Genomic DNA, 26,650 nt, shown 5'->3' with positions numbered 1-26,650 from the left:
GAGACCCAGGGCCAGAGACAGTGAGTTGTGCTGCTTGTGGCACTGTGGGGGCATATGTGTGGCACTGTGGAGGCATATGTGTGGCACTGTGGGGGCATATATGTATGGCACTGTGGGGGCATATCTGGCACTGTGGGGGCATATTAGTAAATGGCATCAGTTGTACGGCAGCAGCGCCTGGGGCATAATGTGTAATAGGCATTACGGTGTGGGGAGTATTGTGTAATTGCCATCACAGTGTGGTGTGTAATGGGCATCACAGTGTGGGATCTAATGGGCATTATGGTGTGCGACATAATGTGTAATTGTCATCACGGTGTGCGACATAATGTGTAATTGTCATCACAGTGTGCGGCGTAATGTGTAATTGTCATCACAGTGTGCGGCGTAATGTGTAATTGGCATCACTGATAAATAGTGTATAATGATTTAAGTAGCCTGTCATTGTTTGGCCTTGATCTGTGAGGTGTACTAGGTCACTGTGTGGGCCTTTATATTTTTATGTCACTGTGTGGCCTTCAGCCCGCCAACTTAAGTGCGGGAGGACAATGACAATTCCTGCGGTAACCAATGTTGGGACATGCAGGTTGCAAAAGTGAGATGTAAGGTAATTGTTTTCCTGCTAGACCACGCCCTTATATTAAGCCACACCCCTTTAAAAAATAAACCACTCCCCCTATTTCGCCGCGCGCGCCTTCGGCGTGCGCAATTTCTTCCGTATAGTTTTTTATTTGTGGTGGTGGTGGGGGGGGGGGGGCGCATTTTTATTTCTTTGCACTGGGAGCTAAATGGTCTAGAAACGGCCCTGCATGGCAGGTAGGAGCTGATTGGCTGGCCGTTCATCACTCTTCACATTCCCATTTTTGAAGCTTAGTGCATCTGGCCCCTAGCCATTATATTTGGTATTATTACTAGCTTTATAAAGCAGAAAAGTGTTTTTGAAATGGTTTTTACATTTTTTTAATATAACATACTATTTCCTTAATCATATAATATTATACATGTTTAATATGAATTCTGTCATTTTCTATTTGTTTTATCTTACATTTGATGCAGTAATAATAACTAGAAAATAAATAGAAAGAACCTATTTGTCATTTATGAAACATGTACGCTGAATTGCACTTCACAAGAGAGTGGGTTAAATATGCAATAGAAGGAAACATACAAAAGCTGATATCTATTTTTTGGTATACTGGATTTATACAAAAGAAAACCTTTCTCTCACACAAAGACAAGTACCCATTTGTAGCAGCATGCCTACTACACTGTGCATTAAGACAGCATTGCCTCAGGCTTATGAGACGTACAGTATAACTGGCTAAAGCTCAAATCATGCTTATTGCTTCCTGATAGGGGTAAACAGTACAAGCCCATTGCAAGACAGCAGCCTTCTGCATCTCCCTCCTCCTCCGATCTCACACTAGACACAGCTGGAATAGTTTGCTGACTAGTAAGAAGTTTGTTGAATAACAGGGGCCGACTGGAAGCGTATATCCAACGTATCACCTTTCTGGAGACATCACCTTGGCTGAGATGAAGATGCTTGTATATGTGTTTCTGCTACCTCTGTCTGCTGCAGCAATGAACTTGGATCTGCAGACTTATCACAGTGCAGTTCTAGATGAGCAGGGTAAATACAAAATGAACTGGCTGCACAAGGAAAACACCATTACATTTCTGCTTCAGGTGGAGACCCTGGGCTATATTGGATTTGGTTTTTCTCCCAATGGAGCCATGGCATTTTCTGACATATTTATTGGAGGAGTTATAAAAGGCAAACCCTATTTCCAGGTGTGTATATCCACTTCAACAGGCATTGAATATTTATATAGTCACCATCTGTTCCAGACGTGGTTCTCAACTCCAGTCCATAAGTACCCCCAACAAATCATGTTTTTCTATCTGTGGAATCAGGTAAGATAATTACTGAACCAGCAAAATAGATGACCTCACCTGTAATGGATTACAGATATTCAGAAAATATGGCTTATTGGGGACAATGAAGGACTGGAGTTGCTAAAGGTATTAGGTGGACTCAATAGTTGTCATATAATTAAAAAAATTTAAATTGTGACGTTGACATAAAGTTTTAAGTGAGTAAATTGCCACAAACTATACTGATGTAATAATGTATGAAGGCAAAGATGAATACTTTCTTTTATTGGACTCTGCAAAAGTCACGCCTTGTGATTTTTCTATAAATGAGCTTTTCTAATCTATTACTTTATACAAATTGTACTGTTGCAAAAAAATTTTTTTAGAATCCATCTACAGTACTTGCTATATTTGGAATAACAGCTAAGCCGTGTTTTACATGTTGTGACAAATTGTGAAAAAAAGCCAAGATGTATTTGGACACATCTGAGCTCCACCTGTGGATCTTTTAAAATGTGTCATCAGTAATGAGTGTATCTGCAGGGTGACCTAGAAAACCTAAACCATGGTTGGCCAAACCTGTCCTCAAGATCTACCAACGGTGCATATTATCCAGGCAACCTGTGGATCTATAGTAGGAATGAATGCAGCATGTTTTAAAATGTGACAGTTAGTAATGACTACAGCTGTGCACCAGCTAGGTAACCTGGAAAACGTGGACCGTTGGTAGATCTCAAGGACCGGTTTGGCCACCCCTGACCTAAACTGTGTGGGGTTCTAAAGAACCAATGCCCTAGGGCAGGATGTATTAAAATACGCCCCTCGCAGCCTGGCCACCGCGATACCAGCGCATATGTACTAACATATGCGGCTGGCATCTCGGTGCAGTGATGGAGGCCCCCTGCGATACCTGTAATGTGGTTTGCAGGAGGTCTCTGTCACCTCCTGGGTTCTGCGGCGTCCCCGGCATCTCCTCCCCCCTGCAGCCGGAAGGACATCCCCGGCTGCAACATGCTGCTGGGGGAGGAGGAGCAGCAGGGAGGACAGGGGAGGGGGGTGCAGACGCCGGGCAGCGTGCGGCGATAGAAGCCCATAGGCTTCTATAGAGTATCGCCACCCAAAGGTGGCGATACCCTGCCCGCCGAAGACGGTGCGGCTGGGTTTTGGTACATACAGTATGAAAATGTGGTAAAACAGGGGTTTTACCGCATTTTCTGCTTAATACATCCTGCCCTTAGTCTTTATCAAACCCAGTGCGCTATGCCCGCTCACAGTCTAGAAATAATTGATTGCTCCCATACTGTGCATTACCATATTCATCCAGAAAGATTATACAGATAATCTAAAACTGGTTACACACTAGTGCAACCAGCAATTGTACTGATGTGCAGTGCAATTACCATTTGCCCTGCATATGGGGAGATTGCTGGTACACACTAAGCAGATATTCATGATATATAGAATGATCCATCCCTCATTATAAACTGTGTTTTCCTTCAACTATAAAGTGCTGCTGAGAACAATGGAACTGTTTAAATAAATGCAGAATAATAGTGATTAAAAATGGGATATGCCAAAATGGACAAACAAAGGCTGTGGTAAATTAAAACATGTAATTCTATTACCTACTGTATATTAAGATATTTTCCAAGACCAAAACTTGAACCTTTGGTGCTGTAGACAATCTCTACACCCTTCATGAGCTGCATCTATCTATCTATCTATCTATCCTCCCCGAGGCTGTATTCAATGCACAGTATGTGCATTTATGATCCCTGGCCAATTATTCTATCATACCAAGTACAACATTAGGTTCACATTAAGTTGTGAGACCATATATATTGTCTATCAATTGATTTGCCCCTGTGATTTGGTTTATATCGGTAAGACCAAAAGATTGTTTAAGGAGCATATGACCACTCTACCATCCTGGCAGCATTAGCGGGTGGGAAATGTGACTTACCGGTGCCCAAACATTTTGCTGCTATGCATCACCCGCTCTCATCATTGAGATACCCTATGATCGACCATATTCCCCCCCCCCCCCCCAATTTAAGGGGTGGTAATAGGGGTCTGAAATTGCTGCAGTGCGAAACACGGTGGATTCACCATTTAAATACCATTCACCCAAAAGGTCTTAATGAAAACTTGGGGATTAGCTGTATGCTACGTAAATAAGTGCCATCCTCTGTGATGCAGGGACATTATGACTTGGTGTGATTGTCATCTATACTGTAATGATCCATATAGCAGGTTCTTATGTGTTCAACGGTCTTCAGTGTACTGTATATATTTCTCTATACATTTTTTACTGCACTGTATTGCACTTTATTGATATAACTCTGTGAGCTTTCTAATAACTATGACCGTTGCCTGCTGTGACAGTATGTGCATTTATGATCCCTGGCCAATTATTCTATCATACCAAGTACAACATTAGGTTCACATTAAGTTGTGAGACCATATATATTGTCTATCAATTGATTTGCCCCTGTGATTTGGTTTATATCGGTAAGACCAAAAGATTGTTTAAGGAGCATATGACCACTCTACCATCCTGGCAGCATTAGCGGGTGGGAAATGTGACTTACCGGTGCCCAAACATTTTGCTGCTATGCATCACCCGCTCTCATCATTGAGATACCCTATGATCGACCATATTCCCCCCCCCCCCCCCAATTTAAGGGGTGGTAATAGGGGTCTGAAATTGCTGCAGTGCGAAACACGGTGGATTCACCATTTAAATACCATTCACCCAAAAGGTCTTAATGAAAACTTGGGGATTAGCTGTATGCTACGTAAATAAGTGCCATCCTCTGTGATGCAGGGACATTATGACTTGGTGTGATTGTCATCTATACTGTAATGATCCATATAGCAGGTTCTTATGTGTTCAACGGTCTTCAGTGTACTGTATATATTTCTCTATACATTTTTTACTGCACTGTATTGCACTTTATTGATATAACTCTGTGAGCTTTCTAATAACTATGACCGTTGCCTGCTGTGAGATGCCGTTGTTTTATGTGTAGAGTATGTTACTGGTTATGGTGATGGGTTGTCACTATGGGCGCCGCGGCACCTTACAATGACGTCATGCCACCAGCGTCTGCGGATACGGACCGCCGGCGTCGTCGTCAGTCATGCACAATGGGGTTTATAAGGTATGTAACGTGTTCTTACTATTGTCTATTGCAGGGGTTCCCAATCTATTTTGAATCACGGCACCCTAGAGTATCAGAATTTTTTTCACGGCACCCCTAGGCCAATTTTTTTTTACTTAGATTGGGTTTATATGCAAATCTTAGGGTCAGTTATGTGTTAAAGGGCAGGATTTGCTTCTGTTTGTACACATTTTATGATTGTCAGCCACCAGCACTGGTTTTACTCATAAATAATGAACCATTAATAATTTGAGTTGGTCCTGGACCACCAACCCAGGGCACCTCTGCAAGTGTCCCGAGGCACCCCAGGGAGCCACGGCACACAGTTTGGGAACCACTGGTCTATTGTATATATCTATTATATGTAAATATAGCTTTGAATCGTTGCTATGTAACCTGTCTGCAAGTAGTTTATTTTGTCTGAGAGTGCCGCGCCTCCCGCTATATATATATATATATATATATATATATATTTATGTATATATATATATATATATATATATATATATAAATATAAAATTAGTCTCTCATCGCTAACTTACCCACATATGTCAGAGGTCTGGGGCACTGTAGATGTTCTACGTAATTGGGTAATTACCTCTACCTGGTGTAAGGTATATAAGTGGCAGAGATTCCTTTTCAAGATTTTGCTATAGGGCCCACAAAGTACTAGTTACACCCCTGGTGCGGGACATGAGATGGGTCATTGTGATAACTTAACTTATCAAATCGGTACAAACTATGTGATGCTTTGTGGGCTTCAAGATCAGCCAATATATTGCATAATGTTTACTTTAGTCTCCTTTGTAATTCAAACAAATCTGTTGACCCTTTAGAGCACGGATGGCCAAAAGGTCGATCGCGATCTAGGGATCGATCGCGTAGCTCCCGCCAGTAGATCGTGATCAAGTGCCCTTATTTCCTATGTAAAATGATCTGCTGAAGCCTCTGAGATCTCAGAGGCTTCAGCGTTCCCAGTGATGCAGTGCGTAGGTGACGTGCGTCGCCTGCGCACAGCATCTGAGGTGCCTGTGGCAGCGGGCCGCGGAGAGCATCACATGGCAACAGCGGGCCGGGGAGAGCAGCGTGCGGCAGCAGCCTCAGGGGATTGCAGCATGCGGAAGCAGCAGCCGGGGAGATCCTCTTCCCCGGGGAGATCCTCTTCTCCCCGGGGAGAGTTCAGTATCAATGAAGTGTCAGCGGGAGGCTCAGCGGCAGCACCAACAGCATGGCTACTGACAGATTCAAAGAATATGCAAACGAAGGAGGGAAAGACTCTCTCTTTTTTTTTGGGGGGGGGGCACTCTTGGATTGAGATTACAAATTGTAATCTATTAAAACATCGATAGGAATATGTATTAGAGTATCAACAGTAAGTTGTACATAATGACACTAGTTTTATAAGTGATATGGATTGTAAAACCGATCTTCAGAGAGAACTCTGAGGTGGGGCCAGTGTCAGTTGGATGGGATTGGCTGGTATGGGTGCTAGTAACACGTGGGAGAGTGGGGTGGATTATTCCATCCCAGAGTGTGGTTGTATTTAAAAATTAGCTTTTATTTGGTTTTAGTAAAATAAACACTAGACAAAAACGTTTTTTAGGCATTCACACACAAACATATAACATATATAGAATCACACTGACTCGTTAGTGCCCCGTGGGCATAAGGTCCCCTCGTTCAGCAACACAGAATGTCTGCCTCAAAGCAGTAGGTATATATTTACGATGGACGCGTGTAGTTCCAAAGCAGCTCTCAGAGTGAATCACATCTGGGGCCTACTGCAACAGACAATTATAACCAAACACTGTGTCCGGAAGGTGACAATTCCCTTGCAGAATGTCTCTGCCTATGGGTATTGCATAGTCTGTTCTGAGCGGGAGAAAATGTAGGCTAAGAGGTCGCCTTACTATTGTGTTACCAAAAAGGGTGATATCTATTAGGATTTGCTAGTGATCCACTCATTCAGAAACACAAACTGTCTGTCTCGGAGCAGTGGGTATACATTTCTGATAGATACATGTAGTTCTAAACCAGCTCTCAGAGTGTATCAAATCTGAAGTCTGCTGAAACAGATAATTATAACCAAACAATGTATCCAAAAGGTAACATTCCCTTGCAGAATTTCTTCCGCCTGTGGGTATTGATCTATCTGTTCTGAAAAAGAGGGAATGTAGGCTAAAAAGTAGCCTTACTATTATGTTGCCAAAAGGGATGATGTATATTAAGTATTGAATGGATTCCAAAACTCTGGAATCTTGGGCGAAATGTAATAGGGTGTGATTTTTTAGACATGTGCGATTTTTGGTCAAAAACGGCCGAAATCGCACATTTTCCGAAAATCGCACATTTAATAGGTTGAAAATCGCGGTAAAAAATCGCACTTTTTACCGCGAAATCGCACTTTTAGAAGTGCGATTTTTAGTCACATTTCAATTCGCATCCAGATGTTTTCCAATTATAAAGTATACAACTCGCAAATGTAATAGGGTGCGATTTTTGGTCAATGTTACCAAAAATCGCAAAAAAAATAGACCAGGTTCTGACAGGCGAATTTGACAGAACCATGCACAGATCATTGAGATCTGTGCATGGTTCTGTTAATAAAAATGTGTAAAAGTGTTTTTATAAAAAAAAAAACGGCGTGGGGTCCCCCCTCCTAAGCATAACCAGCCCCGGGCTCATTGAGCCGGACCTGGTTCCAAAAATACGGGGGGACAAAAAGCATAGGGGTCCCCCGTATTTCTGAAACCAGCCCCGGACTCTTGGACCGGTCCTGGTTCCAAAAATACGGGGGACAAAAGATCTGGGGGTCCCCCGTATTTTGAAACCAGCACCGGGCTCCAACAGCCCGCGGTGTCATGCCACAGCCGGGGGACACTTTTTATACAAGGTCCCCCGGCCAAAACATGAGCACCGTGGCTGGTCAGCCTTGGACGGGGTACCTGGAGGAGTGGGGACCCCCCCAATAAAGGGGTCCCCCCCCCCCAGGCTTCACCCGTCCAGGGCTAAAGCCCGGGGCTGTCACCGGCGTCCGTGGCCAGTGGACGCCGGCCTGATAGGGTTAAATCCATCATACATATCATTACATTGCTTTTTACCGGCGAACTACAAGTGCCAGCAGACCTCCCCCGCATGCTGGGACTTGGAGAACCACAAGTCCCAGCATGCAGGGCATTAATGGGCCCGCTGGGACTTGTAGTCCACCTGTAAAAAGAATGTTTATAAAAAACACACACACAGAGAAGTACAAGTTTATTACACACACACACCTCAATTTTACACCAGCATACTTACCATTCCTGGATCCAGCGCTGGTCTGGCTGCTTCACAGCCGGCTCCCCCCGCACTGACAGGCAGCGGGGAGAACCGGCTTTCTCCGTTGCCTGTCACCGGCTTTCTCCGTAGCTTCTGTAGCTCTGTCCGAGTGCTACAGAGGCTGAGAGCGCGATTGGCTGAGCTACAGTATGCGTCTCCATGGAGACGCATAGCTCAGCCAATCAGGACTGAGCTATGCGTCTCCATGGAGACGCATACTGTAGCTCAGCCAATCACGCTCTCAGCCTCTGTAGCACTGGGACAGCGCTACAGAAGCTACGGAGAAAGCCGGTGACAGGCAACGGAGAAAGCCGGTTCTCCCCGCTGCCTGTCAGTGCGGGGGGAGCCGGCTGTGAAGCAGCCAGACCAGCGCTGGATCCAGGAATGGTAAGTATGCTGGTGTAAAATTGAGGTGTGTGTGTGTAATAAACTTGTACTTCTCTGTGTGTGTGTTTTTTATAAACATTCTTTTTACAGGTGGACTACAAGTCCCAGCGGGCCCATTAATGCCCTGCATGCTGGGACTTGTGGTTCTCCAAGTCCCAGCATGCGGGGGAGGTCTGCTGGCACTTGTAGTTCGCCGGTAAAAAGCAATGTAATGATATGTATGATGGATTTAACCCTATCAGGCCGGCGTCCACTGGCCACGGACGCCGGTGACAGCCCCGGGCTTCAGCCCTGGACGGGTGAAGCCTGGGGGGGGGGAACCCTTTATTGGGGGGGTCCCCACTCCTCCAGGTACCCCGTCCAAGGCTGACCAGCCACGGTGCTCATGTTTTGGCCGGGGGACCTTGTATAAAAAGTGTCCCCCGGCTGTGGCATGACACCGCGGGCTGTTGGAGCCCGGTGCTGGTTTCAAAATACGGGGGACCCCCAGATTTTTTGTCCCCCGTATTTTTGGAACCAGGACCGGTCCAAGAGTCCGGGGCTGGTTTCAGAAATACGGGGGAGCCCTATGCTTTTTGTCCCCCCGTATTTTTGGAACCAGGTCCGGCTCAATGAGCCCGGGGCTGGTTATGCTTAGGAGGGGGGACCCCACGCCGTTTTTTTTTTAACTTTTTTTTTTTTGCACAAAATCGCATTTATAAAAATGCGCACATTTTCATGACTGAAAATGCGCACATTTTCATGACTAAAAATCGCGGCAAATCGCGGCAAATCGCATTTTTTGCCGCTAATTCGCATCTCATTACATATGCGAATTCGCGGCAAAAAATGCGATTTTTAAAGGTGCGATTTGGTGCGATTTTTTTTTAGTCTAAAAATCGCACCCAATTACATTTCGCCCCTTATTTCTTAACAACACTTTTCTGTGTTCTTTGCATCAATCTGTTTAGTGCAATTTATCAACAGTGTATTTGTCGTCAAGCCGACTGCCAAGTGAGCACTTTCAGTAAAGATTAGTGCTATTTCTATTAGCGGCTACAATATCAACAGGTTAATCTGTACTGCCACAATCTATCTTGTACATCTTATAAACAGTGTATTTGCCGTCAAGCCAACAGCCAAATGAGTACTTTCAGTAAAAGTTAGTGCTGTTTTTGCGAGCAGCTACAATGTCGACATCTTAATCTGTGCTGTTGACAAAATTAGATTCTGTACAGGCAAACAATCTGTTATTACTATACCGAGATTACTGCTGGTGTGCACAGGTATTTAGTTTTATTTGTAGGTAAGTGAGATTTTAATATAACAAATGCTCCCTTGGTGTGGTTGGATAGGGAATGGGGATGCAGGGGTGGGGGTGTGGGGGGGTTTGGGCAAAGAAGGGAGGGAGAGGGAAAAGATAGAGGGGAAAAGAAGGGCAAGTAGGGATCAGGGATCTGACTGTGCCCAGGGGGTATGGGTGATCCCACCGACTTTATATACCCATGACAATGGCGGGATTGTCTGGTTAGAGGTTGGAAAGTTTCCTTTCCCTTCCGGCAGGCTGCCCTTTTCCAATTGCCAGCTGCCACCTGGTAATGATGGGCTTTTGTGGGTATTGTGGGGGAAGAGCCCTACCCAGTATGGAGTCAGTGAGAGAGGAAAGATCTGTGTTACCCTTCTGTGAAAAAGCGGCTGCTGCCCTGCTTTGTATACCTGTCACTCGGAGTGGAATGCTGTATCAGGCTAGGAGAGGTCACCCGTCTCCTATAATACTTTCTGACGCCCCAAGCTAGTTGCCATCACTTTAGTTGGTGGACTTTAAAGGTATGGCGGGTGAGCGGGCTTTGTTGTACACTGAGAGGGATTTCCTGCACAGATCAGTCAGTGGGATACTGCTGTCAGGTTTATGTGCCAGATTCCCCCTGAATGGACAGAGTGCAGCGCTGGGTAGGTCACTGGTTTAACAGGCCTGATGAGTGATCCCTGAGAGGTACGGTGCCGCCCAGTGCACGGAGTGCACACACAGGTACCTGCTCTCCCGCATCCCTCAGCCCTTCTCTCCTGCCTGGCTCTCCCTCCCACCCCGATCCTCCCACCCTCCGTCTCCCGTCTCAGTACCTCCAACTCTCCCCACTGACACTTATTCTGCCTGACAGGTGCCGCTCACCCTCCACCACTGTATAATCACATACATGTGGAGGACAGCAGCACGCACACCTAGGACGGCACTAAAAATCTTCCGCCTCAGGTTACCTTACCTCTCAGGGATCACTCATCAGGCCTGTTAAACCAGTGACCTACCCTGCGCTGGACTCTGTCCATTCAGGGGAATCTGGCACATAAACCTGACAGCAGTATCCCACTGACTGATCTGTGCAGGAAATCCCTCTCAGTGTACAACAAAGCCCGTTCACCCGCCATACCTTTAAAGTCCACCAACTAAAGTGATGGCAACTAGCTTGGGGCGTCAGAAAGTATTATAGGAGACGGGTGACCTCTCCTAGCCTGATACAACATTCCACCCCGAGTGACAGGTATACAAAGCAGGGCAGCAGCCGCTTTTTCACTGAAGGGTAACACAGATCTTTCCTCTCTCACTGACTCCATACTGGGCAGGGCTCTTCCCCCACAATACCCACAAAAGCCCACCATTACCAGGTGGCAGCTGGCAATTGGAAAAGGGCAGCCTGCCGGAGGGGAAAGGAGACTTTCCAACCTCTAACCAGACAATCCCGCCATTGTCATGGGTATATAAAGTCGGTGGGATCACCCATACCCCCTGGGCACAGTCAGATCCCTGATCCCTACTTGCCCTTCTTTTCCCCTCTATCTTTTCCCTCTCCCTCCCTTCTTTGCCCAAACCCCCCCCACACCCCCACCCCTGCATCCCCATTCCCTATCCAACCACACCAAGGGAGCATTTGTTATATTAAAATCTCACTTACCTACAAATAAAACTAAATACCTGTGCACACCAGCAGTAATCTCGGTATAGTAATAACAGATTGTTTGCCTGTACAGAATCTAATTTTGTCAACAGCACAGATTAAGATGTCGACATTGTAGCTGCTCGCAAAAACAGCACTAACTTTTACTGAAAGTACGCATTTGGCTTGTTGGCTTGACGGCAAATACACTGTTTATAAGATGTACAAGATAGATTGTGGCAGTACAGATTAACCTGTTGATATTGTAGCCGCTAATAGAAATAGCACTAATCTTTACTGAAAGTGCTCATTTGGCAGTCAGCTTGACGACAAATACACTGTTGATAAATTGCACTAAACAGATTGATGCAAAGAACACAGAAAAGTGTTGTTAAGAAATAAGATTCCAGAGTTTTGGAATCCATTCAATACTTAATATACATCATCCCTTTTGGCAACATAATAGTAAGGCTACTTTTTAGCCTACATTCCCTCTTTTTCAGAACAGATAGATCAATACCCACAGGCGGAAGAAATTCTGCAAGGGAATGTTACCTTTTGGATACATTGTTTGGTTATAATTATCTGTTTCAGCAGACTTCAGATTTGATACACTCTGAGAGCCAGAGGCGTAGGGAGGGCGGAGCCACCGGAGCTCATGCTCCGGGCGCCGATTGGTCGAATGGCGCCGCCGGCCCGCCCCCCCTCCGCAAATGATCCCACTGCCGTCTGCTAATGGGCAACATGTGCAGCGCCGGCGGCTGTCCTGCCCGGCGCCTGCCTCCTGCCCTGTGCGCCCGGTCCCTGCCGCCAAGCGTCACGGACGGTGGGGCCGGGCGGCAGACTGACATATAAGTTATGACCGCGGCTGTCCTGCCCTGCACCTGCCCTGTGCGCCCGGTCCCTGCCACCAAGCGTCACGAACGGTGGGGCCGGGCGGCAGACTGACATATTAGTTATGACCGCGGCTGTCCTGCCCTGCACCTGCCTCCTGCCCTGTGCACCCGGTCCCTGCCGCCAAGCGTCACGGACGGGGGGGCCGGGCGGCAGACTGACATATTAGTTATGACCGCGGCTGTCCTGCCCTGCACCTGCCTCCTGCCCTGTGCGCCCGGTCCCTGCCGCCAAGCGTCACGGACGGTGGGGCCGGGCGGCAGACTGACATATTAGTTATCACCGCGGCCGCCGGACTACATACTTAGGACCCGGGAGCCCCCCCCCTCCCCCCCAGCACTAGCAGCCCGGCACCGCGACCCCCAGCAGCAGCGGCGGGCGCATTTCCTGCCACAGCCAGCAGCGCCCGTGGACAGCAGTAATGATGGGGAACCGGGATATGGAGCAGCTCATCCCGCTGGTGAACCGGCTGCAGGACGCCTGGATCTGCCGCAGATAGCCGTGGTGGGCGGGCAAAGTGCGGGGAAGAGCTCGGTGCTGGAGAACTTCGTGGGCACTGGGTAGGTAACAACCGAGAACCATGGCTGCTAGATCCCAGGAGCAGCACATCTCCATGATATGGCACTGGGCAGGGGCCATGCCCACAATGGCTTTTTTTTAAAAACTGTGTGCACAGTAGGTAAATTCGCGGCCTGTGACTCTAGCCTGCATACCCTTTTCACTGATATATAATGGGCATCATGTGTGTGGGGCATATGTATAATGGGCATCATGTGTGGGGCATATGTATAATGGAGCATCACGCTGTGGGGCATTTGTATAATGGAGCTTCACGTTGTGGGGCATATGTGTAATGGGCATCATGTATGTGGCATATGTTTAATGAGTACAAGGTGTGGGGCATTTGTATAATGGAGCTTCACGTTGTGGGTCATAGGTATAATGGGCATCATGTGTGTGGCATATGTATAATGGAGCATCACGGTGTGTGGCATATGATTAATGGAGCATCATTCTGAGGGGCATTTGTATAATGGAGCTTCACGTTATGGGGCATATGTATAATGGACATCATGTATGTGGCATATGTATAATGGAGCATCACGCTGTGGGGCATTTGTATAATGGAGCTTCACATTGTGGGGCATATGTGTAATGGAGCATCACGCTGTGGGGCATATGTGTAATGGGCATCATGTGTGTGGCATATGTGTAATGGAGCAACACGGTGAGGGGCATATGTATAATGGGCATCATGTGTGGGGCATATGTATAATGGAGCATCGTGTGTGGCATATGTATAATGGGCATCATGTGTGGGGCATATGTATAGAGGGAGAGTGAATCTCTCTGGCTTCTGCTGCTGCCCTGCTATGCTGTATATATCTTTATATGTATATATATTTATTTATTTACAGCTGTCAGCATGTTATATAGCACAGCAGATTCCATTACAGGTTGTTATATAGCGCAGCAGATTCCGTTACAGTGTCTTATATAGCGCAGCAGATTCCGTTACAGTGTCTTATATAGCGCAGCAGATTCCGTTACAGTGTCTTATCTAGCGCAGCAGATTCCGTTACAGTGTCTTATATAGCGCAGCAGATTCCGTTACACGGTCTTATATAGCGCAGCAGATTCCGTCAGTGTCTTATATATTGCAGCAGATTCCGTTACAGTGTCTTATATAGCGCAGCAGATTCTGTTACAGTATCTTATATAGCGCAGCAGATTCCGTCAGTGTCTTATATAGCGCAGCAGATTCCGTTACAGGTTCTTATATAGCGCAGAAGATTCCATCAGTGTCTTATATAGCGCAGCAGATTCCGTTACAGGTTCTTATATAGCGCAGCAGATTCCGTCAGTGTCTTATATATTGCAGCAGATTCCGTTACAGTGTCTTATATAGCGCAGCAGATTCTGTTACAGTATCTTATATAGCGCAGCAGATTCCGTTACAGTATCTTATATAGCGCAGCAGATTCCGTCAGTGTCTTATATAGCGCAGCAGATTCCGTTACAGGTTCTTATATAGCGCAGCAGATTCCGTCAGTGTCTTATATAGCGCAGCAGATTCTGTTACAGTATCTTATATAGCGCAGCAGATTCCATTACAGTATCTTATATAGCGCAGCAGATTCCGTCAGTGTCTTATATAGCGCAGCAGATTCCGTTACAGGTTCTTATATAGCGCAGCAGATTCCGTTAGCCACGCCCCCAATTCATTACTGGGTGGGGGGGGGGGGCGCGAAATATGCCCTTGCTCCGGGCACCATGGCACCTAGCTACACCGCTGCTGAGAGCTGGTTTAGAACTACATGTATCTATCAGAAATGTATACCCACTGCTCCGAGACAGACAGTTTGTGTTTCTGAATGAGTGGATCTTAAGCCCACGGGGCACTAGCAAATCCTAATAGATATCACCCTTTTTGGCAACACAATAGTAAGGCGACCTCTTAGCCTACATTTTCTCCCGCTCAGAACAGACTATGCAATACCCATAGGCAGAGAAATTCTGCAAGGGAATTGTCACCTTCCGGACACAGTGTTTGGTTATAATTGTCTGTTGCAGTAGGCCCCAGATGTGATTCACTCTGAGAGCTGCTTTGGAACTACACGCGTCCATCGTAAATATATACCTACTGCTTTGAGGCAGACATTCTGTGTTGCTGAACGAGGGGACCTTATGCCCACGGGGCACTAACGAGTCAGTGTGATTCTATATATGTTATATGTTTGTGTGTGAACGCCTAAAAAACGTTTTTGTCTAGTGTTTATTTTACTAAAACCAAATAAAAGCTAATTTTTAAATACAACCACACTCTGGGATGGAATAATCCACCCCACTCTCCCACGTGTTACTAGCACCCATACCAGCCAATCCCATCCAACTGACACTGGCCCCGCCTCGGAGTTCTCTCTGAAGAGCGGTTTTACAATCCATATCACTTATACAACTAGTGTCATTATGTACAACTTACTGTTGATACTCTAATACATATTCCTATCGATGTTTTAATAGATTACAGTTTGTAATCTCAATCCAAGAGTGCCCCAAAAAAAGAGAGAATCTTTCCCTCCTTCGTTTGCATATACATTTACTCTCTAGGGTGCACCTTCACCTCCCATACTATCTTTGAATTGTGGATTTTTAGAACTAACTTATACCATCTACACTGACTTTCAACTACCTGTGCACTGATCCATCTCCCACCTCCCCTTCCCCTCATATTTAAGATTCAAAGAATAGTAACAATTGAATGTAGGTACATGCCCTGTATGGGGGGTGGGGGGTTTTCTATACAGTCCACAGGTTTTTTTTTGTATATGTCTTCACAATTGTAAGTTCATCCCAGATTCTGCCTGTTATGGAGTTTTGTGCCCCCTAAAAGTGTGTGTGTTTGTGTATGTATATTAGGGATGTGCACCGGCCACTTTTTCGCGTTTTGGGTTTTGGATTCTTATAACCTTCAGGTTTTGGGTTCTAATGGGCTTTGCCAAAACACCCCCTAAACGTTTTGGGTTCTGATTTTTTTTTTTTAAGCGTAACTGCTAAAATCGCAGATTTTTATTTTTTTTGCTCCTACGCTATTGTAGTACACGGGGCTGGGACGTTCTGAAGGTTCTTGGCTTCCAGGGGATAGAGATGCTTCAGATAAAGATGGACCATGGTTAAAGCAAAATACACTTTTTATTTTCTACCCCAGTGAATAGGGCCTAAACTGGGAAAAACACCTTATAACATCAAACCGTAAATCTGCACGACAGCACAACACTTTTTCCATAAACTGTATAAACAACAGGCAAATGAATTACAGTAAGACAAATGTTCAATTATCAAACACTACGTCCGCAGCAATTAAAGGTAATCTGTATTTGAACGGTCACTGTACCTAACTAGCTTATACTTGCAGAACACAGGCCGGTTACCGGTAACCCTGACGACATTCAATAAACATGAACCTACCACAAGTATTTATTGTCCTGAGTTTGCAGGCCCTAAGGACCTGACCTGTGCACAGGGGTTTTGGTGGGGCCCAAACTGGTGATCCCAACAGAACAGGGCCCGGGGGTCTGAACTGATAAGAGTCCCTGAGTTGCTACTAGTGTCCTGCAAATTGGGCACTATGTCCGAACATGGATGAGCATAGAATGAGTCACGTAACCAGGTGGGTTTTCCCTGGGGGGTAAGGAGGCCTCCAGACCCTTATAGTTACCGTGTTTCATTACCAAAGAAAGGGGCAGTGAGAAGGGCCTTGGGGTCAGGGCACTGCTCCCTTTTCCTTATATTTAGCAGTCACTCTGGCCAGAAGGGGGCTAGGATTCTGTCTCTGTGTTCTACTACTATGAAGAAATAAACACTGCTGCGGCCAGCGCAATCTGTGTCGGTAAGTTACTGTCTGCCCGCGACCCACTGGTAGGGAGCATGAGGTAGTGAGAGGGCAATGAACTTATTTGACACAGGGAGGACCTCCAGAACAGGCGTCCCTTTTTGGTGTGGGAGTCTATGTGCCTTGCTCGGTGGGGGCAATTAACTCACAGGCAACCCCCTTATGAGAGGCTACTAGCAGGGGTACTGTGATTGGGTGCCCCAAGGGCTGACTCACTGTTGGCGATTTCAGGTGCTGGCTAGATGGTGGCCGGCTGTCTCTGCCACTCAGGTGGACCTCCAGTTGGCACCCGCAGATAGCCCTATGCTGCTGGGCTCCTCCACAGGGATGCCGGGTGCTGAGGTTGGTAGTCAGCGCTGCTGGGGCCTGTACATGGCTGGCTCCAGGGCTGCTGTAGCTCCCGTCACTCTGGGCGTGCCTCGCGCCACATCCAGGGTCAGCGAGGGGTCACGCCGCACACTGCAGCCTCTCCCTCCCTTTGCCTCGTGCCGGACGTCACTCCGCTCTCCTCTGCACAGGGCTCTCTTATCTTCTGGCAGTACTAGGCACCAGACAGGTAGATACGACAGTACTAGGCACCAGACAGTTAGATACGGCAGTACTAGGCACCAGACAGGTAGATATGGCAATACTAGGCACCAGACGGTAGATACGGCAGTACTAGGCACCAGACCAGTAGATACTGCAGTACTAGGCACCAGACATTTAGATATGGCAGTACTAGGCACCAGACGGTAGATATGGCAATACTAGGCACCAGACGGTAGATATGGCAATACTAGGCACCAGACGGTAGATATGGCGGTACTAGGCACCAGACAGGTAGATACGGCGGTACTAGGCACCAGGCGGTAGATACTGCAGTACTAGGCACCAGACGGTAGATATGGCAGTACTAGGCACCAGACAGGTAGATACGGCAATGCTAGGCACCAGCAGAATGATATTATAATAATTATATTGCAATAGGTACTGGTTGGCAGGGCACCAGCAGCCAGGAATTTATTACAGAACTGCAGGACAGGTATTATTTATTAATGATATATAATAGCCTAGGTGCTCCTAGGTAGGTAGTCAGAAGCACCAGCAGCACCAGTGGACTATATATATATATATCGAGAAAAAGAAGGCCACACAATGCGCTCAGTGGAATTAGCTAAGCAGCAACCCTGAGGGGGTCCCCTGTTAGATAGGACCCAGTATAGAAATAGAGAAAAAGGAGGTTTTCAGGGTGCGCTAGGACCTTTCAATTATTAAGACAGTATTGTTTAAAATAGAAAAAATTTAATAAACATTTGCTCACAGAGCATAGCAGTATAAACAAAGGTCGGATTGATACACTTTACAATGTATAAAATGACGTAAACACAATTCAGGTCAATAGTCGAAATGCGCCCAATAGGCCCAACGCGTTTCGTCGTGAACACGACTTCCTCAGGGGCACAATACAACAGTAGGCAACGATGGTCACACTGTGAATTACAGTAAATACAAATAAATACAATGTCCATAAATTGAATAAAAACAAATAATTAGAAGAAGGTAATGGGTTGAGCAGGTGTAAGAAAAGGGAGAGGGAAAACAATTAAATGTTGATCCATTGGATCACATACCAGTCAATGATTTAGGGTTTGGACACCAACCAAATATAGAAATTTCACGAAAAGGGGATGTCCTTAGGTGATTACAACATAATGTCCTAGAATTGAAGTTCATAAAATCCTCAGCATAACATTTCGCTTAATTCAAAACAGATTATTTTCCTTTTGAAGTGTAACGAAAAAAGTACATACCACCAGCTGTTTACAGATGGATAAACAAATAGAGAAACCATTCAAAGTTATACGGCTATAATGACCACTTTCAATTGTAGATAGATAAGGGGGATCTGGTGAAGTGAATAAAATTGACATTCTATTATAATCAATTCAGCAATCACTGCAAACAAAGCAGAGATTGACAGAAAAATATATAAAATTAAATATATAATTATTTCCGACTGAAGAAATGTACATAAAAAAAAATATATATATTTTTTTGACAAATTACATTTTTGAAAAAAATTAAATTTAAAGGAACAATACCATGTTCCACTCACATATTAAACCATGACATCAAACAGCAATAACTACCAATATAGGTGTGTACTTACTAGTAGCCCAATAGAAAGATGTGTACTGCTCTGCTCCAAAAGTGAGAGTGACAGACTAGTGAGTGAGCTGGGTATATATGGGATGTAGGAAAAACGTCACTTCCTGTGACTGTTAATAAGATGTGAACTATAAAGTGCCTATAAGTGGGCATGTGGGAAGATTACAAAGTCCAGGTAATAATAGATTGACTGACGCTGGCATAATCAAGAAAAAACGCATACTGTGGTGGTGTGTATATTTTCAGAAAAAAGGGAATTGAATCCGTCATGGAACGCACGGTGGGCGTATCGTGCGTTCCAATGACATCATATCCGCCTTTAGTAGCGTGGACGAGCGGGGAACGATGATGGAGCGCATCATCCGTTCCATTGGAAAAAAAAACGCTTCCTGGTGCCTCGTGCAAGATATGTGAGTGAGGCGCCGACTACCCGGAAGTGCGGGAGACGGCGGTGGAACGCACTGTGCGTTCCACCATAGAAAGATCTCCTTATATTGTAGGGCTGTCCATAAATACAACTAGGCGTCCATGGCAATTGAGAATGGAACGCACCCTGCGTTCCACCAAGGGGGAAATACAGCTAAATAGCGCTAATATAAGTGAAAATATAATATTGATTGGGGGGGTTGAAAAAATTTAGGAAAGTTCAATTTAATAGTGCTGACATAGATAAGGGTGTGATAGCACTTAAAAGAATGTGAAAAAAATATATAAAATATTTTTCGAATATGACTAATATAAGTCATTGGCTAATTGAATTACTAGATTAGCCTCACAATGAGTAAAGAAGGTGGGGTGATGGGAATAGATAAATTTACCATTCATCACTATAGAAAAAGATAAAAAATGATAAAAAAAACAGCTATGAGGTCATGGTTTAATTTACAAAAAAACTGTATATAGTACAAAACAATTTAAAAAGAAGGATTCAATTATATAATGCTGAGATCAGAGAATTGACAATGAATATTTTTAATTGTAGAAAAAAAGGGACTGGAAAGAAGTGGAAAAAATGATAAGGAGAATGAAAAGGGGGGGGGGGAAGGGGGAAGGCCACAGAATTTCTCAGAGAAAGGCCACTATGTCGACCCCTTCATTTAGACCTCTAGGAGATAATGTGTCTAGAGTGTAAATCCAGTAGCTTTCTTGCTGGATGAGCTTGCGGCCTCTGTCTCCACCCCTTGGATTCTCCTTGACTTTTTCGAGTATGGTAAACTTGAAATTATCTTTTGTAACAGTCGAATTGTGATGATCAAGAAAATGTCTAGGCAGACTATGAATGCGTACTTTGTTTTTAATATTTCTCATGTGTTCCTGTATCCGTATTTTTGCTTGTCGGATGGTCTTACCAATGTATTTCAGGTTACAACTGCAAGTGATCATATATATTATATGATCCGAATTACAGGTTACAGAGTCCTTGATGGTATAGATTTTTCCATTATTCAAAGTGCAACTAAATTTGGTCTTATCAATGAATTTGCAACAAATGCATTTGTTGCATGGTAGGATGCCTGCTCTTTTTTTAAAGAAAGTTGTTGGTAGTCGGTACTTTATTGGTTGATGATTTCAGTCTACTTGGAGCCAACATAGTTTTGAGATTGGATGCTCTCCTAAATACAAGGTTGGGTTTATTCATTTATTTATTCATTCTCCTTATCATTTTTTCCACTTCTTTCCAGTCCCTTTTTTTCTACAATTAAAAATATTCATTGTCAATTCTCTGATCTCAGCATTATATAATTGAATCCTTCTTTTTAAATTGTTTTGTACTATATACAGTTTTTTTGTAAATTAAACCATGACCTCATAGCTTTTTTTTATCATTTTTTATCTTTTTCTATAGTGATGAATGGTAAATTTATCTATTCCCATCACCCCACCTTCTTTACTCATTGTGGGGCTAATCTAGTAATTCAATTAGCCAATGACTTATATTAGTCATATTCGAAAAATATTTTATATATTTTTTTTTCACATTCTTTTAAGTGCTATCACATCCTTATCTATGTCAGCACTATTAAATTGAACTTTCCTAAAAAAAAAAAAAAAAAATTTCAACCCCCCCAATCAATATTATATTTTCACTTATATTAGCGCTATTTAGCTGTATTTCCCCCTTGGTGGGGGAGTGCGTTCCACTCTCAATTGCCATGGACGCCTAGTTGTATTTATGGACAGCCCTACAACATAAGGAGATCTTTCTATGGTGGAACGCACAGTGCGTTCCACCGCCGTCTCCCGCACTTCCGGGTAGTCGGCGCCTCACTCACATATCTTGCACGAGGCACCAGGAAGCGTTTTTTTTCCCAATGGAATGCATGATGCGCTCCATCATCTTTCCCCGCTCGCCAACGCTACTAAAGGCGGATATGATGTCATTGGAACGCACGATACGCCCACCGTGCGTTCCATGACGGATTCAATTCCCTTTTTTCTGAAATTATACACACCACCACAGTATGCGTTTTTTCTTGATTATGCCAGCGTCAGTCAATCTATTATTACCTGGACTTTGTAATCTTCCCACATGCCCACTTATAGGCACTTTATAGTTCACATCTTATTAACAGTCACAGGAAGTGACGTTTTTCCTACATCCCATATATACCCAGCTCACTCACTAGTCTGTCACTCTCACTTTTAGAGCAGAGCAGTACACATCTTTTTATTGGGCTACTAGTAAGTACACACCTATATTGGTAGTTATTGCTGTTTGATGTCATGGTTTAATATGTGAGTGGAACATGGTATTGTTCCTTTCAATTTAATTTTTTTCAAAAATGTAATTTGTCAAAAAAAAATATATTTTTTTTTATGTACATTTCTTCAGTCGGAAATAATTATATATTTAATTTTATATATTTTTCTGTCAATCTCTGCTTTGTTTGCAGTGATTGCTGAATTGATTATAATAGAATGTCAATTTTATTCACTTCACCAGATCCCCCTTATCTATCTACAATTGAAAGTGGTCATTATAGCCGTATAGCTTTGAATGGTTTCTCTATTTGTTTATCCATCTGTAAACAGCTGGTGGTATGTACTTTTTTCGTTACACTTCAAAAGGAAAATAATCTGTTTTGAATTAAGCGAAATGTTATGCTGAGGATTTTATGAACTTCAATTCTAGGACATTATGTTGTAATCACCTAAGGACATCCCCTTTTCGTGAAATTTCTATATTTGGTTGGTGTCCAAACCCTAAATCAGGGGTGGCCAACCTGTGGCTCTAGAGCCGCATGCGGCTCTCCCCTGTTAAAGTGCGGCTCCTGCTCCAACTGCTGGCCGCCGCCCACCGCCTGTCCCCGTCCCCATCACCCGCCGCCGGTTCCTCGAATCCCTTCTCCTTCTGAGGGGAAGAGAGCGCGTATCGCTTATCTCTCCTACCCCTCACTGTGCATCCTTGTGACTGGGTCATCCGCCAATCAGAGCTCGCGGGCCGGCAGCCAATCAGGAGCCAGCCCGCGAGCTTTGATTGGTGGACAGTCACACGGAAGTGAGGGGGGAAGGAGACGCACGGTGTGCTGTGCTCTCCTCCCCTCGGTGACATGACAGGACTGCAGGGGGACCCCAGACTGTCCTCTCCACGCCCGGCAGCAGCAGCAACAACGGTGAGTGCTGCTGCTGGGAAATTAGCACTGTGGCGGCATAGCAGATTGTGGCACTGTGGGGGCATAGCAGTTGGTGGCACTGTGGGGGCATAGCAGTTGGTGGCACTGTGGGGGCATAGCAGTTTGTGGCACTGTGGGGGCATAGCAGTTTGTGGCACTGTGGGGGCATAGCAGTTTGTGGCGATGTGGGTCATAGCAGTTTGTGGCGATGTGGGGGCATAGCAGTTTGAGGCACTGTGGGGGCATACCAGCTTTTTGGCACTGTGGGGGCATACCAGCTTCTTAGCACTGTGAGGTCATAGCAGTTTGTGGTACCGTGGGGGCATAGCAGTTTGTGGCACCGTGGGGCATACCCAGCACCGTGGGGGGCATACCTGGCACCGTGGGAGCATATGTGTATCTGGCACTATTGGGGGCATATGTATATATGGCACTGCACTATTGAAGGAATATGTGTATCACACCCACCCAAGTGGTCCAAATAGACCATGCCCCTTTTTTGGCACGCGCGTCGAAGGTGCGTGCATGTTGTTGGCTCTTTAGCTTGACTACAGATATTTTTTGGCTCTTTACCTCTGACCGGTTGGCCATCCCTGCCCTAAATCATTGACTGGTATGTGATCCAATGGATTAACATTTAATTGTTTTCCCTCTCCCTTTTCTTACACCTGCTCAACCCATTACCTTCTTCTCATTATTTGTTTTTATCCAATTTATGGACATTGTATTTATTTGTATTTACTGTAATTCACAGTGTGACCATCGTTGCCTACTGTTGTATTGTGCCCCTGAGGAAGTCGTGTTCACGTCGAAACGCGTTGGGCCTATTGGGCGCATTTCGACTATTGACCTGAATTGTGTTTACGTCATTTTATACATTGTAAAGTGTATCAATCCGACCTTTGTTTATACTGCTATGCTCTGTGAGCAAATGTTTATTAAATTTTTCCTATTTTAAACAATACTGTCTTAATAATTGAAAGGTCCTAGCGCACCCTGAAAACCTCCTTTTTCTCTCTCTCTCTATATATATATATATATATATATAATATAATATTATTATACAGTATACAGCACAGCACCAGAGGTAGGCCCCAGCACAGAGGAGACCGTAGTACTACAAGTACACAGTTAGTTACACACACAGCATAATCAGTTTACAGTGTCAGTTACACAGCTGACTGTCCTCCTTGCTAGGGTGATCCCACCCTAAGCAGAGAGGACAGAGTACACAGCAGCACTGAGGGAGCCCCAGCAGACAGCCCCAGCGACAACTTCAGTTCAAGTTCAAGCCCCAGTAGCAGCGCCAACAACACACCCTCTCTGAACACTCTCCTAGACCGGAGTGAAGATGGCGGGCGCAGGAGCCACTATTTAAAGAATTTTGGCTCATAACCTGTGTCCTAGTGTGAATTTTGGCTCAAAACCTTTGTCCTAATGTAAATTTTGACCTATTCTGTGTGGCATAATGTGTAAGGGGCGTATTGCACTGGGAAGGGAATATTTTTTGCACATGGGGAAAGGCTGGTAGAACATCGGTAAGTAAATGTACAAAAATAGATCCTGGGTTACAAAAGTCCGGCCACCCCTGCTTTAGAGGGTTGACTACCTTTTACAAGCCGCTGTGTGTGTGTGAGGTGTATATGTATGTAATATATATATGGTTTAAACAGTTAAAATAGACTCTATGTAGCTGTGTAAATTAGTAGCAGTTCATAAATAGTACTTTATAAGGCTGTGTAAAGCCTTTTATTACTCATCGCTTGTAATAACAGGGCTTTTGACTACTTCAGTTAATTCAGAGAAGGAATTACAGAGGAGAAATATCAGATTTCTCCAGCAAAGCCTGTAATAGCCGCACAATTTGCTTACCTACACACTGGTATGATAAAGCTATTCAGCTCAGCTTTCCATTTTTCATCACCAAAAATTTGGTGAGTTTCCTGAGGGGACAAAAGCATGAAGAGTCAGAGCTTACTCCTTTTTCTGTCATTATCCTGTCACTTCGTAGATTTTTTTTCTCTAGAAAGTAGTCCTGCAAGACGTCTACTCTAGGGTCAGGACTTCTGTGCAACACAGAGCACACAATGTCTGCTTTTGTTAATGTCTGCTGAAAAGTATCAATTATTTACAGTGCAACAGCTGTGCCATACTCTATCAATGGCAGAGCCAACTCTGTTAGGAGCTGCCAGCAGAGAGTTGGGAGGGAATATAGGGATCCGCAACCAGCATCAGCAGCCTCAACTAAGATAGCAAGTGGTGAGTTAGCAGTGTTTCGGCTTTGCAGATCTAGGTCTGTTGGAGCTGCCTAATGTGATGACCTGAACCATACTCCCAAATCCCATTTTCCTACTTCAGAGTGCGATTATAATAAAGAATTGTGATGACCTTCATCCCTGTAGTAATGAAACAATTTTTTACTGCTTCTGGAGAACAGGAGGGGTGAGAATCCAGAATCTCACCGAGGAAAAAAAAAAATACTTTCTCCACAAAGTAAGGTGAGAGTTATGTACTGTCCTTTTTATTGAGAGGAAATTCCATGAAAGAATTTTTAAATAATATCCTTGAGGTCACGATCTGAAAAACAGACTCACCATTCAAGGGAGACCAAGGAAATATACAATAGTGCAAATCATTTAAAAACCAAATGGATGAATTTTATAAATGCACTCAGAAGAAAAGACAAGAAAGACTGTATAAATACAAATAACCCAGGCAAAAACCGCTCACACGTCCAGTCTCCAGGGATGGAATGAGTCACTGCAGTTCCGGATACAGCAAATGGGACCTCCTGGATCAATGGGGTGTCAGCGGTAACAGTTGGTAAATAGTGCAGAGCGGAGCCACGCTTAATGCATTTTGGATCCTAGTTGATCCTTCCTCTGAAGCGTGACTATGGCTCTCCTGCTCAAAGTTTATATACATGTATATCCCCTTCATACAGCTGTTTCCAATTAGATGAAGACCGGCGTTTAGCCGTCATTGCCCAAATTCCTGCTGGTGGATAAAAAATGGTGATGCACATGCGTTCCAGCCTACAGGAACCTTGTCATCATGCGTTCCACAGTGAGTATTTCCTTATGACGGCGTTTAACAGTCATTGCGCATGCTCCCGCCGGCAGAGGCAAGATGTTATTGCGTTCCAGCCTACAGGAAAACATTTCATCATGCGTTCCACAGCGAGTTTTTACAGTGGAAAAAGATGGCTGTGCGTTCGAGATAGCGGGGATATTAAACAGGTCCATAAAAACGATGATTGATGTATATGAATCATTCTAAAAATCAAAAAGATAAAATCCATGTACATAGATAAAATACAAATAATAAAAAGACATGCCGGCAACTAGTACATACTGAATCCCTATCTAAATATATATTAATTAATGGATCTCCATTATAATTAAACTCCTTATTTAACAACTAATAAGCTAACGGATAGCATTAATAATAAATTGTTTTATATAAGGAGTACAGATATACCGGCCAGCATGTACACAATATTTAAAATAATTTAGAAAGACAGAAAAAATCAAAAGAGAAAGTGTTTTAATTCAAACTCAGCATTTAGTCCCCTGGGTACCAGGGTCCCCAACTTGAATCCCCCAAAAATTTAAGAAAGCCTTCTTTACAATTACGATGAGACTTAAAATAAGAAGATAACGTATGGGTAACTAAGCCTTTACGAATATTATAAATTTGATCTGATATACGCACTTTAAGCTGATGACATGTTCTTCCTACATTAAAAAAGGCCACAAGAACACTCTAAACGGTATACCACATTCTTAGTGTGGGAAGTTATAAAGTCTTTTATCTTATACACCTTTTTAGATACAGTGAATGTTGTTAATTTTCTATCTTTGGATTTTACAGTTTTACAGGCTAGACAAGAACCACAACAGTGAAAGCCATTTGTACGTTCACTGTGTCTAGTACTTGTTC

General features: G+C 44.4%; 1 protein-coding gene across 1 annotated transcript in view; it reads left to right on the top strand.

Annotated features, from left to right (window-relative positions):
• Window positions 1-1,406: 1,406 nt before the first annotated feature.
• MOXD1 (monooxygenase DBH like 1) overlaps window positions 1,407-26,650 on the top strand; it is a 100,487-nt gene continuing 75,243 nt past the window's right edge. The window contains exon 1 of the mRNA XM_083174685.1: window positions 1,407-1,794. Within this exon, the coding sequence (XP_083030811.1) occupies window positions 1,537-1,794 (258 nt within the window). The 5' untranslated portion in view covers window positions 1,407-1,536. The remainder of the gene's footprint in view (window positions 1,795-26,650) is intronic.

Source organism: Crinia signifera, chromosome 3 (genome assembly GCF_055691185.1).
Source record: "Crinia signifera chromosome 3, ASM5569118v1, whole genome shotgun sequence".
Taxonomy (NCBI): domain Eukaryota; kingdom Metazoa; phylum Chordata; class Amphibia; order Anura; family Myobatrachidae; genus Crinia; species Crinia signifera.
The sequence above is the reverse complement of the archived record's forward strand: the minus strand, read 5'-3'. Positions and strand labels throughout refer to the sequence as shown.